The sequence below is a fragment of the Rhinopithecus roxellana genome, chromosome 9, assembly GCF_007565055.1.
Source record: "Rhinopithecus roxellana isolate Shanxi Qingling chromosome 9, ASM756505v1, whole genome shotgun sequence".
Taxonomy (NCBI): domain Eukaryota; kingdom Metazoa; phylum Chordata; class Mammalia; order Primates; family Cercopithecidae; genus Rhinopithecus; species Rhinopithecus roxellana.
In genome coordinates, this window is record NC_044557.1 from 102,337,248 (window position 1) to 102,351,845 (window position 14,598).

The following is a 14,598-nucleotide window of genomic DNA, read 5'->3' on the forward strand; positions in this document are numbered from 1 at the left end:
TGTTGCAACTCTGCCAGGTTTGGGTATCAAGATGACGCTGGCCTCATGAAATGTGTTAGGAAGGAGTCCTTTCTCAATTTTTTGGAATAGTTTTAGTAGAAATGGTACCAGGTCTTCTTGGTACCAGGTCTTCTTGGTACAAATCTGGTAAAATTTGTCTGTGAATCCATCTGGTCCTGGGCTTTTTCTGGTTGGTAGGCTTTTTTATTACTGATTCAATTTTGGAACTCATTATTGGTCTGTAAAATAATTCAATTTCTTCCTGCTTCAATCTTGGGAGATTATGTGTTTCTGGGAATTTATCCATTTTTTCTAGGTTTTTCTAGTTTGTATGCATAGAGATATTTGTAGTAGTCTCAGAGTTTTTTCGTATTTTTGTGGGATTGGTTGCAATGTCCCCTTTGTCATTTCTGATTATGTTTATTTAGATCTTTACTTTCTTTATTAGTCTAGCTAGTGGTCTATAAATCTTATTTATTCTTTCAAAAAACAAACTCCTGGATTTGTTGATCTTTTGTATGGTTTTTCATGTCTCAGTTTTCTACAGTTCAGCTCTAGTTTTGATTACTTATTGTCTTCTCACAGTTTCAGGGTTGTTTTGCTCTTGTTTTTCTAGTTCCTTTAGGTGAAATGTTGGTTGTTAATTTGAGATTTTTCTAACTTTTTGATGTGGGCATTTAACGTTATAAACATCCCTCTTAACATTGCCTTAGCTATGTCCTAGAGATTCTGGTATGTTGTATCTTTGTTCTCACTAGTTTCAAAGAATTTCTTGATTTCCACCTTAATTTCATTGTCTAACCAAAAGTCATTTGGGAGCAGGTTGTTTACTTTCCATGAAATTGTATGGTTCTGTGTGATTTTCTTAGTATTGATTTCTGTTTTTATTGTGCTGTGATCTGAGAGTGTTCGGTACGATTTGGGGTTTTTTGAATTTTCTGAGATTGTTTTATGGCTGATGTGTGGTCAATTTTAGAGTATGTTCCATATGCAGATGAGAAGAATGTATATTTTGTTGGTTTTGGGTAAAGAGTTCTGTAGATCTCTGTTAGGCCCATTTGGTCAAATGTTGAGTTCAGGTCCTGAATATCTTTGTTCGATGCCTCGACGATCTGTCAAATACTCCAGTGAGGGGTTGAAGTCTCTCACTGTTATTATATGGTTCTTTAGGTTTCTTCATACATCTCTAAGAATTTGCTTTATGAATATAGGGGCTCCTGTGTTGGGTGCATATATACTTAGCATAGTTAGGTGGTCTTGTTAAATTGAACCCTTCACCACTATGTAATGTCTTTGTCTCTTTTGATCATTGTTGGTTTAAAGTCTGTTTGGTCTGAAATTAGAATAGCAACTGCTGCCTTTTTCTTTTTTCTGTTTTCTGTTTGCTTGGTGCATTTTTCTCCATCCCTTTCCCTTTAGCCTATGGGTTGTGTTACATGTCAGGTGAGTCTCTTGTATAGAGCATACAGTTGGGTCTGGCTTCTTTATCCAACTTGCTACTCTATGCCTTTTAACTGGGGCATTTATTAATAGCTTGTTTACAGTCAAGGTTAATATTGATATGTGTAAGTTTTATTCAGGCCGGGCGCGGTGGCTCAAGCCTGTAATCCCAGCACTTTGGGAGGCCGAGACGGGCGGATCACGAGGTCAGGAGATCGAGACCATCCTGGCTAACACGGTGAAACCCCGTCTCTACTAAAAAATACAAAAAAAAAAAACTAGCCGGGCGAGGTGGCGGGCGCCTGTAGTCCCAGCTACTCAGGAGGCTGAGGCAGGAGAATGGCGTAAACCTGGGAGGCGGAGCTTGCAGTGAGCTGAGATCTGGCCACTGCACTCCAGCCTGGGCCACAGAGCGAAACTCCGTCTCAAAAAAAAAAAAAAAAAAAAGTTTTATTCTGTCATGTTGTTAGCTGTTTATTATATCAACTTGCTTGTGTGGTTGCTTTATGGTATCAGTGATCTATCTACTTAAGTGTGTTTTCTTGGTAGCCAGTAACAATCTTTCCTTTCCATATTTAGAACTCCCTTAAGGACCTCTTGTAAGACAAATCTGATGGTAACAAATTCTCTTAGTGTTTGCTTGTCTGAGAAGGATCTTATTTCTCCTTTTTTTATGAAGCTTAGTTTGGCCAGATATGAAATTTTTGGTTGGAATTTCCTTTCTTTAACAATGCTGAATATAGGCCCCAAATCTCATCTGGCTTATAGGATTTCTACTGAAAGGTCTGCTGTTAACTCAATGGGATTTCCTCTGTAGGTGACTTGCTCCTTCTCTCTAGCTTCCTTTAATATTTTTTCTTTCACTTCAACTTTGAATAATCTGATGACCATGTGTCTTGGGGATGGTCATCTTGTATAGTATCTCACAGGGGTTCTTTGCATTTCCTGAATGTTGGCCTCTCTAGCAACATTTTCATGGATGCTATCCTCAAATATGTTTTCCAAGTTGCTTGCTTTCTCACCCTCTTTTTCAGGGATACTAATGAATCATAGATTTAGTCTCTTTATGTAATCCCATATATCTAGGAGGATTTGTTTATTCTTCTTTATTGGTTTTCCCTTACTTTTGTCTGACTGAGTTATTTTGGAGAACTGATCTTTGAGTTCTGAGATTCTTTCTTCAGCTTGGTCAAGTCTGCTGTTAATACTTGCAACCGTATGGTGAAATTCTTGAACTGAGTTTTTCAGCTCTAGTAATTCAAGTTCTTTCTTAAAATGGCCATTTTGTCTTTCATCTCCTGTACTGTTTTATTGTATTCCTTAGATTCCTTGGATTGGTGTTTGACTTTCTCCGAATGTCGATTTTCCTTCCTATCCATCTTCTTCAATTTATGACATTTCAGCCATTTCAACCTGGTTAAGAACCATTGCTGGGGAACTAGTGCTGTTTGGAGGCAAGAAGACACTATGGCTTTTTGAGTTGCCAGAGTTCTTGTACTGATTCTTTCTCATCTACATGGGCTGATGCTTCTGTCTTTGAAGTTGCTGTCCTTTGTATGGTTTTTTTTTTTCTTTTTACTCTTCTTTGATGCCTTTGGGGGTTTGATTGTGGGATAAGGTGGGTTCAGTCAACTGGCTTTGAGTCTAGTCCACTGCTGAGTCTTGGAGCCCCCTCTAATTAGTGTCACGTTTCTTTTTTTGGGCGTCTGGTCCATGGGGCTCCCTCAAGTAGAGGCTGCAATTGGCAGACAGGCTGTATGCCTGCTGGGTCATCCTTAATCTTCTGTCCTAGTGCTTCCCAGGGAAACACAGTATCACGCCCACCTGCAGAGTTCAAACAGAAGTGGGACTGTGGGCTGCAAGCTGTAGTGGGTGTGGCCTGTCTGGCTACGATAGGTGGGGATAGCTGGAGTTGCCTGTCCTGTCATCGAGGTATTTCTGGGATGACAGGAGGCTGTTCCCCTCAGCGAATTCAGTCAGAAGTAGGACTCCTGGGCTGAGAGCACCAGCAGGTGTGGTTCACCTGGCTATGAGAGGTAAAGGTAGGTGGAGTCACTCAACCCACTGTTTGGCTGTCTCCCAGAACAACAGGAGACTGTATCTGCTGGCTACGTTCAGACAGAAGCAAGACCACTTGGTTGGAAGCTCTAGCAGCCCTTGCCCACCTGGCTACCAATGGCAGGGGTGGGTGGGGTTGCCCATCCTGCCATCCAGGTGCTTCTCAGGACAACAGGAGGCTGCACCTGCCAGCTGAGTTCACACAGAAGTGGGACCACTGGGCTGGAAGTCCTAACAGCCATTGCCTGCCTGGCTAGCAGGGGTAGGTGAGGCCCCCCACTCTGCCATCCGGGCACTTACTGGGATGACAAGAGGCTGTGCCCGCAACTGAATTCAAGTGGAAGTGAGACCACTGGGCTGGAATCTCTAGCAGGCATTGCCCTCCTGGGCTACCAGTGGCAGGGGTGGGTAGGGTCACCCACTGGCTGAGTTCACACAGAAGTAGGCTGCTGGGCTGGAAGCTGGTGCTGAGCCTTGTCTGGTGAGAGTGGGCAGAACAATCCTACTGCTCCTATGCACTGTGACTGCAGCCTCTATTGGGGCCGTGACACCAGTGCTGGTCTGCTGCAGAACTCAAGACTTGTAGAGGTCCCGTTAGACTCAAGAGTTTCTCCTGCAAAACATCCAAGTGGCTCTTTGTCTCAGTTTAGAATCGTGGTTGGAGAGGGTATGCTAGGGTGCCAGGGGGATTTTCCTATTCCCAGTTTTGCATAGATTCCTGTGAAGAGTGTGAATCCCTCAGGAGACTCTCACTCACTCACCCTTTCCCATGATGGAGAGGTTCTTCCAGTTCTGCACCGAGTCCAGACAGGCTGGTGCCCAGCTTCCCTCCTCTCTGCTCTCTGTGTTCCCCTGCTGTTTTGATGGATCCTGATGTGTTTCTTAGATGATCAGCCTGCAGAGTCAGCATTCACTAGCCCTTTCATCTCCTCTCCATAACAGCAGTAAACATGAGCTGCCTCTAGTCTGCCATCTTGACCCAACTCCCTTAAACCTCTTTTCTTTATAAATTACCCAGTCTCAGGAATTTCTTTATAGTAATGCAAGAACAGACTATCACACAGTGTCTGGAGGAGATATTTGTGTACCTATGTTTTATAGCCACATTATTTACAATAGCAAAAAGGTGAAAGCAATTCAAGTGCCCATGAATGGATACACAAAATGTGGTGTGTATACATACACAATGAAATTTTATTTAGCTTTTAAAAGGGGAGAAATTCTGATACATGCTACAACATACATGAACCTTGAAGATGGTGTACTAAGTGAAATACACAAGTCACAAAAGAACAAATGCTGTATTAGTTGAATTCATACAGAAAGTAGAATGACTCTTTCCAGGGGCTAGGGGGAGGGAGAAATGGGGAGTTACAGGTACAAAGTTTCAGTCTTACAATGTGAAAAAAGTTCTAGAGATAGACAGCGATGATGGTTGCATGGTAGTGTGAATATACTTAATGTCACAGAACTGTACATGGCCAAGTACAGTGGCTCACACCTGTAATCCCAGCACTTAGGGAGGCAGAGTCAGGAGGATAGCTTGAGCTGAGGAGTTCAAGACCTGCCGAGACAATATAGTGAGACCCCATTCTCCATGGTGGGGGTGGGGGGGGGAGGAAAAAAAAGAAAAAACCTGTACTTGTAAAAAAAAAAAAAAGTTAAACTGGTAAATTTTGTGTTACATATATTATACCCAAATTAAAAGTAAATTTTAAAAGTTAAAGATGAAGTTTAAGAGAAGCTCAGGAAATAAAAGAGAGAACTTTTACTTGAAGATTCTAACTGTTTGGCTTGGTCCACCGGTGCAGAGGTGTTCCCTGACATAAAATTCTCCATGGATTTTAGCTCTAACTTGAAGAGAAATGTCATCACAAAGGGGCCTAGTGTTACCTGGTCCTTTATTGATCTGAGGTGAAGCAGCTCCGACAAGGTACTGGAAGAAAGTGACTCCATTTCTGTAAGGTCAAAGAAAGCTTCTTTATGTCAGTTGGAATTTGATTCAGCTGTGTATGACACCAACGCCCCTAAATAACTTTGGCTTTAGAAAGACAGAGGTTTATTTGGCTTTCACATAGAAAAATCCAGAGACACACCAACTAGAAATGGCTTGGTGACTGTACAATCAATGTGACCCCAGCTATCACACCACAGTTCAGATGGGATGAAGGAGGAAGAAGAAATGCATGGAGAGCCTGCCACTGAGTGAACTCCCTTTAATGAGATTTCTTAAAAGCCCTCCCCAGTGATCTCTGCTTACATAGCCTTGGCTACCCCTAATAGCAAGAGATTGGAAATATGTGCTTTTAGTTCAGCACATTCTCCCCCAACTACAGCTGGAATTCTACCAGAGGAGGAGGGAGAAATGTATGTTTATTATGCAGCTAGCAGTGTCTGGGGCGATCGATACCTCCTTCTTTGTCTGTTTCTTCACACAACTAATTTCCAAGTTGTATGCCTGGCTGTGGGGAGCTCAGTTAAGTGTCTGCACTCCGGAGTTTGTTTTCTGCACTGGGAATGGGGAGATTCTCACTAGAAGATGTGTCAAATTTGAAAAAAAAAAAATTTAAAGGTCTAGGGTAGCATGAATGAGAGATGCCCATTACATTCTCTAACCATCAAATGATGTAGTTCAAGTAAAAAGAGAGGCTGAAAACATGCCCCATAGTGTTGTGTAAAATACGTTCGAGATGTTTCACGGGTGCTAGATCAACCCCTAACGCATGAATGAACCTCAAAAAATCACTGAGGAATTTTCTGCCTGGAGGCAACCCTACCCACCTTAAATCAATCATCAGGCAGCCTCTTAGGAAGGAAAGAGCCAAGGAACAGAAGGTGGGCTTGGGTCTTAGATCTGTTCCGAATGAACGGGTGATCTGCAGGTTCCTGTAGCTGTTTCCTCTCTACAAAATGGGGTTGTTGGGAGAATTCATGAGAAAATGTATGTATTACTTTGTAATCTATAAGAACACTGAAGGAATATTAGTTGTCTGTTGCTTAGATAGTAAGCGATTATTAATTTAAATACCTATGATATAGAAGACAATACACTAGATACTTTATAATAATGTTCCTGTACTTCTGTCCCCAGTCATTACCACCACTGCACATGCCCAACCCACACAATCCTGTAAGATGGGTGTTATCTTCATTTTTTGTATCAGGAGCATGAGATTCAGAGCCACTGAATAACTTGCTCAAGGTCATGCAAAGTAAGTGGCTACGCCTAAGTTTCAATGGCATTCTCTCTGTTTCCAAAGCCCATTTTCTTTGCGCTAGTACAATGATGCAGAAACCACACAATGCTTCAGAAAAAATGTACTTTTCTCAAATTGCCCTTTATAAACTAGGGAGAGCAAAGGATGTAAAGAAACTACTGCTGCGTTAAAGGTAAAGCTGAACTTAAGAGGTTTATATGGCTCTCCTGAGGCTGGAATGTGGGAAAAAGTGGCAGAGTCCTGTCACATCTGCTCAGAAAGCACCTTATCCACTGTGCTCTCCAGGATTTAATCAGGGAAGGACAGGAGGGATCCTTCCCTTTTTTTTCTGAGATAATTGTCACTTGAGAAGTTGAACAGCAAGTGAAAACATCTTGTTCTGAGAGAAAAGTGTCTGTGGAGCCTTTCCTTTCACACACCATAATCATCCCACCAACTTTCAAAGCTCCACTGAAATGACTTCCAAATTGGACTGAATTACCATGTCTGGGAGATATTCAATGTGGTAGACGAATAACACCTCCCTCTGCCCGCGCCCCCCCGCCCCCCCGCTGAAAAAAAAAAAAAAAAAAAGCCCACGTCCTAAACCTGTGAATGTTCCTTTATATAATAAAGTGTCTCCATTGCAGATGTGATTAAGGACCTTGTAATGGGGGAGATTATCTTGGATTATAGAGCGGGAGTCAATATTATCACATGGGCCTTAAAATAAATAACAACTTAAGCTGGACATGGTGGCTCATGCCTGTAATCCCAGCACTGTGGGAGGCTGAGACGGGCAGATCACTTGAGGTCAGCAGTTCGAGACCAGACTGGCCAATACGGTGAAACAACATCTCTACTAAATATACAAAAATTAGCCGGGCATGGTGGTTGGTGCCTGTAATTCCAGCTACCCGGGAGTCTGAGACAGAATTGCTTGAGCCCGGGATGTGGAGGTTGCAGTGAGCCAAGATCGCACCACTGCACTCCAGCCTGGGCAACAAAGTGAGACTCTGTCTCAAAATAAAAAAATAAAATAACAGCTTAAAATATAAGAAGCATTAAAAAAAAAAAAAAAAGTAAGAACTTTTTCAGGTGCAGTCAGATGAGATGTGACTACAGAAGAAAGGCACAGAGAGATGCTGGAATGTTGCTGGCTTTGAAAATGGAGAAAGGGGGCCCGGAACCTAGGAATGCAGGCCGTCTCTAGAAGCTGACAAAGGCCAGGACGCAGCCTCTCCCCTAGAACCTCCAGAGGGAAGGCAGCCCTGCCAGCATCTTGAGTTTAGCTCAGTGAGACCCATGGTGGACTTCTGACCCACAGAACTGTAAGACAGTAAATCTGTATTACTTTAGTCGACTGAGTTGTAATCCGTTACAGAAAGCAATAGAAAACTAATGCATTCAGGATAATTACTGGTTTCAAAGTTTCTTAGTCTGTGTAGCTGAACATTTCTGAAAGATCTGATCCTTTTTTCTCGCTGTCCATTTCCAATTAAGCCCCCTACCCTGTTGATTCTGCCTGTAGAAATAATACATGTGACATATGCTACTACCCTTGAGGACTGGCTTTGTGCCAGGCTCTTGCTATATACTTTCTGTACATTTTCTTCAATCTTTACACCAATGTTTGCCAAGCAGGTAATACCTCCTTTTTATCAGATGAGGAAATTGAGACTCTGGGAGGCTAAGTGACCTGACCAGGGAGAAATGATGGAGCCAGCATCCAAACTCCCTTGTCCTATCTGGCAGGCACCTCTGGGAGGAATGCCATCAACATTCTGGAATCTGGCTTTCCCTCTCCATCCTCACAGCCATGGTCCTGGCATAGGTTCTTATATCCTGCTGAAGTGGCGTCGATGTTGTCTGTCTGGGGTAATACCCGAGGTTTGTTGCCTCATATCAAGGAAATTAAGAATGCAGACACACACAAGGAGTGAGTTTAAGAACAGAAGTTTAATAGGCAAAAGAGAAAAGCTCCCTTGTGCAGAGGAAAGAGGTTTGGAATGGATCTCCTGGTTCCCAGTGCTACGTGGTTGGTTTTATAGATGAGCCTGAAGAAGTGTCTGATTTACATAGGGCACAGAGGATTGGTTGGACCAGGCATTTCATTTACATAGTGCACAAAGAAGCTGGCAGGTCCACCCTAATCTTTTATTTTGCAAATGGTTCTCTACCTGGCTGGCGCCATGTTGCCTGCTTCTTTACTGCACACAGGATGACAAAGAAAAGGCAGGAGCCTCCATGTCGAACATACCTGGCTTCCAGGTACTCCTTTTCTATTGGCACAGCTGCTGGCATTTACCTATGGAAGCTTCCAGCTTGTTTATCTATGTTTGTAGCTTGATTTTTCAGGCTGCTTTCTGTTAGAAAAAAAATTATTCTGGGGGCTGATTTTTATTAAAAGCAACTTCCACTGAGAACTCTCTTACCCTCATTATCTGCTTAAATAATTTCTTTTTGGCTCCTCTGTCACTGCCGGGGTTATGTCTCGTGAGTCCTAAGATGTCTCCCATCTCAATCGTCCCTGATGGTTTGTTACGCACAGAAGGCAGAACAACTTGTTGAAATCACAGACCTGTTCTTGCCACTTCTCTGCTTAAACCCTCCCAGGGTTCCCCACTTTATGTTGCATAAATCCAACCTTCTTAGCATGGCATTCAAAATCCTTCACAATCTGGCTCTGAGTTCAGTCCACCCCTTCAAACTCTCCATGCTACAGACCCATCAACATGGCAGCCTTGCACCAGAATATGCCATGGACGTTTCCTCACCATATATATGAACCTCTTCACATGCCAGACTAGGAAACTGTGGATCAGAGATGTGAAGGTACTGCCCTAGGTCACATAGTTTGTATGAAACAGTCAACACTAGATCCAAGTTCCCCATTAGACCCCCCTGGAGCCTTAGAGATAGAATCTCTGATCCCTCCACTTCCCTCCTCTACTGCCATTACTGAGTGAACCCGGCCACCCTCTTGTGGGGAGGGCTACTGATCTGTTTTCCATATGGAATTGAAATCCAACTTACCTCTCCACTGCTTAAAATTCTTCAATAGTTATCCATTGCCCTTAAAATAAAGACCCAAACCCTTAAGGATATGGCCCCTGCATGACTTTCCAGCTCCATCTCAGGACCCTCTGCATCTCACTAGGATGCCCACTGTCTTTCAGACTCCTCTATGTGCCTTGCACCCTCCTACCATGGGGCTTTTGCACATGCCATCTCTGTCTCGGAGCTCTTCTTTCTCTCCATCTCTTCTTCTGTCATCTCCCTTCAGCCAGCCCTTTCCCAGGATGCCTTTCTGATGCCAGACTGGGTGCAGGCCCCCTGTAAGGTGTTCTTTCTCTGCTCCCAGTATTTTCTTTCTGTTTAGTCCATCAGTCTGTAATGATCTATGTGTGTGGTTGTTTTATGTCTTCTCTCCATCAAGCTCTGTGTTCCATGAGTTTGAGCAAGAACTTGATCTGTTCACTTTTGTATCCCCAGTGCTGATTATAGCACCTGCAGTGGATGGAACTCGATAATTATCTGTTAAATGACTAAGCACCAAATGGCCCCAGCTGTTAAGTAGATCTTATAATTTCTGTGTATGTGTCTTATAAAGGAAAGAGCAAGAGAGGTACCAATGTTTCAACCTCTGGTGACACAGAACTGGATATCCCATCCTGTGGGGGGGGGGGGTGGGGGGGGTGGTGGTGGTGGGGGGGGGGTGGTGGTTGTGGTGGTGGTGGTGGTTGTTATTGCTGGTATTAATTTTGTTTTGCTTTGTTTGGGGGAAAAAGATTCAAATGTTGTAAAATACATAAATAAAACCTTTCTGAAACAGATTTAAACTGTAAGAAAACTCTAAGCTGTCAAATGAATAAATTTAAATTAATCTTATTTAAGAACACAAGTAGGAACTCATGACAACTTCTTGGGAAATGGGCTTAAAAAAAAAAAAAAAAAACACTGTAATATCTTTAGCACCAGGGCTATACAATTAGGCATGGAACATTATTTTATTTAATTTTTACATACAGGACAGGCATATGCAATATACTATGTATAGAATACCAGACATAGCTGATTCCAAAATTATCATTGCTTTCCACTTCTTCTCACACATTTCTTAAGATGCCATCTGATCCAAAAGTGTTTCAAATACTGCTCCGGGCTTTTAGCATTTGGATGTCTTTTGACATCAAAGGAGAGTTAATGAGCTCTGTTTAACTTACAAGGATTTTAAACTTTTAGCTTTTTATTATGAATTTGAAAAATGTACATTTTGTCAAGAGTTTACCTGTCATCTTCCTGTCCACAATCCAGCAGAAAGTAGAATACCGTACTTTCAAATTTATCCTAAAATAATGCTATTCTCCTTGTCAACATCACCAGAGGTGTATTCATACTTTTTCCTAAACCTCATCCATGAAATACATTCCTTATCTGGTGCCTTTCTTGGATGACCCATAATTTGAAGATAAAATATTGTGGGGAGCTACTGTTTGTCTTATCTCTGCTGTATCCCCACTGCCCAGCACATAGGAGACACTCGGTGAATATTTTTAAATGGACACATAAGTTTATTAAACTTTTTACATGAAAAATAATACCTTTTTATTTTAGAAGTTTTAGGAGAAATAGACAAAGTAAAAAAGATGATACTACTTAAAGATAATCGTTAACATTTTGGCATATTCTTCCCGACATTTTTTGCTATGCATGTATATATATTTTTTCTTTTTACAACATGCTATACATACAGTTTTCTAACCTGTATATTTTCCTACTTACAATATATTCAATGTATATATTCCATGCCATCAAATATTTTTAACTACACCATTAATTATGGCTGTGCAATATTGCACAGTAAGAATGAATGACAGTTTGTATAACCAATCCCACTAGAAAACATTGCCAATGCAGTAAATGTTCTATTTCAGCATTTGGGGAAAACAGGGCCTTATGGTTACTAGTGAGTATCTAGGGCCAGAATTCAGTGAAAAAGGCTTAAGTCCAAAATCACACAGAACATTCTTTTAGTCTTCCTTTGATGGACCAGGAACATTCTAAAAATGACTTTCTATATAGAAGTAAATGTTACCCTTTAGAAGACATCTGTGCCAGACTATCAAACAAAACAGTAGCCCTGGTGTCAAGAGGGGAACTCCAGCCTAGCCTCCCAATACCAACAAATGGCTCTTGCTGATAGAAAAAAGAAATGGTTGTCATATTGATTTGCATACGAGGCTGAAAATTGTGCATGGGAATTGAGACTAAATATTCCAATTCTTCTGTTTCCTTATTATATCTGAGAAAACCTGCCCCTCATTTCAAGTCCCTGCCTTAGGTAGGGTGGCAGATTTCGACTGTGTTATGAAAAGCAGAGATTTACTTTCAAGAAACACTGACCCCATTTGACAAGTGCGTAGGATATCATTTCTAAGACTGGTTTTGAAATTAGTTTGTGCTTAAGCAGCTGGGTGTAGTGGCTCCTGCCTGTTTGGGAGGCCAAGATAGGCAGATCACTTGAGGCCAGGAGTTCAAGACTAGCCTGGCCAACCTGGTGGCCATCTCTACTAAAAATAAAAAAAAAAAAAAAAAAAAAAAAAAAAAAAAGCCAGGTGTGGTGGCAAGTGCCTGTAATCCCAGTTACTCAGGAGACTGAGGCATGAGACTTGCTTGAACCCAGGAAGTGGAGATTGCAGTGAGCCAAGATCATGCCACTGCACTCCAGCCTGGGTGAAGAATGTAAGACTGTCTCAAATAAAATAAAAATTTGTGCTTAAGATTCATGATGAAATCTGGCACATATGGTGGTCAGGCTAAGTGCTGAATAGTGCCAGGGATGGTCTATGGGTCATATCATGGTCTATGGGAAGACCATACTTGGAGCTTGTATATCTGACAAAAGAGAACTCCTGCTGGTGGCATGGAGCTGTCCCTGATCCATCCACACAATTATATTTCATATATCTTACAACATATTATAAGGTTCCCATCTGGAAACTGCCACAGAGCATAAATCAAAATAGGTTTCTCCAGAACCAACTACTGTTATTGAACATGTTCCGCAAGTGGTAACTTTAATAGAAAATCCACTACATCTCGTCTCTAGATGGAAATTTCAACAATAAGGTATTTTAGATGATTTATGTGACATTGTCTGCAAGCCAGTTGCACAGCCTAAGTGAATGTGTTCTGTAAACTATAAGGATTACACAAGGTTAAGATATAAGGAACTGGTTCAATGTCTAGTAATTTGTTATAATATTTTCAGTTTGTTTGCTCTAAAATTTTATTTTTATATTTTTCCAATACGGAGTCTTACTCTGTCACCAAGGCTGGAGTGCAGTGGCACGATCTCGGCTCACTGCAACCTCTGCCTCCCGAGTGGCTGGGATTACAGGTGCGTGCCACCATGCCTGATAATTTTTGTATTTTTAGTATGGAAGGAGTTTCACTATGTTGGCCAGCCTGGTCTTGAACTCCTGGCCTCAAGTGATCCACCTGCCTCAGCCTCCCAAAGTGCTGGGATTACAGGCGTGAGCCACCAAAACTGGCCTAAAATTTTATTTAAAATAAAGTACTTCTAATAAAATCTCTGACCCAGAACTAAACCTCTCAGGATATAAGCAATTACATAAAGATAACATTGATCTAAGTTAATTTGAGGTCACTGTTGATTACCATGAGGTGAAAGTGCCTTATTTCATGCTGCCCAAGGGATAAAACATGCCTTATGTCTCATAAGTTTGAAACCTGGAGGCAGGGGTTGGAGCAGGGAGAAAATGTTTCTTTTCCATCTCTTCTAAGAAGGGTTGATCTGTGTCCCCTTAGCACTCAGCACAGTGCCATGCATTTGACATGTTCTTAGAAGCTCCCAGATGAGGAAGAGAGGATTAGTATATGGGGAGGATCTGGGTCCTCCATGATCCTCTATGAGCCCACAACGATCCTTCGGCTGATGGCTCCTGGCAAGGTGTAGATGAAAAGGACCAGGAAGATGATGAGGATGATCAGAATGAAAGCAATGATGATGTACTTTTTGTAATTCTTCCAGATGAGGTGGTACAGGCACTTAAAGGGGCTCATGAACCAGGAAAAGGAGGTGTCTGGGCGGCTGAGGGGGAAGGAAGAGAAAATCAAAAAGGGGGTCATCCTGTCAACACTCAGAGTGCTTAAGACACCCAGGAAATATTTCTAACTCCCACTTTCTGAGGACCCATAGGGAGAGGCCTGAAAATGGGAGAAGAGCATGTGGCCTGAAGCAGGAGCAGCCTGACATTTGTATGATGAGGATTCCTGTACCATGGTTAAAGGCTGGTGTGGAGCAGAGAGCAAGAGTCCAGTTAGAATCCAGCCCAAGGCCCCATCACCCTCCATCTGTCCAACCTACCAGCTCAAATCCCACCTTTTCTATGCAGTCTTTCCTGACAGCCTCAGACCCCAATGATTCCCTTCACTTCAAGTTCCTAACTCTTTCATCGCTTGACTCACCCTCTTTTGAAACTTTTGGAGTCTTCTATACTCTGACAACTATTTTATGAATGCGTTATTTTTCCCAAATAGATCGAAAGCTCCTGGAAGGCATAGCTGATGTCTTATATTTCTTCTTATATTTAGCTTTTTCTTCAAAAAGCTACACAGGTTGGAAGGCACCGATTGACTGCCTCCTGGCTTCCTGGGTATCTCACAGGACTGCTCTAATGAAGTGCCCATATCAGACACCAGTGAGGACTGCAAAGGCCCCTTCCCATTTCTGATGTTCCCACCCATAACTCCACTCACTTGGGCTTGGCCAGGGGCTCTGGCTCCTTTCGGGCTTTTCCAACAGGATTTTTCTCAGCTTCTTCTGCTGTAACTAGGTGGAACTCAGCTTCAACCTTGCCCTGCAAAAAGATGCAAA

The 14,598-nt window shown here is 42.2% G+C and overlaps 1 protein-coding gene across 1 annotated transcript in view; it reads right to left on the bottom strand.

Annotated features, from left to right (window-relative positions):
* Positions 1-13,628: 13,628 nt before the first annotated feature.
* Positions 13,629-14,598, bottom strand: part of FER1L6 (fer-1 like family member 6) — a 175,218-nt gene continuing 174,248 nt past the window's right edge. The window contains 2 exon segments of the mRNA XM_030937899.1: positions 13,629-13,812; positions 14,481-14,581. Coding sequence (XP_030793759.1) covers positions 13,629-13,812; positions 14,481-14,581 — 285 coding nt within the window.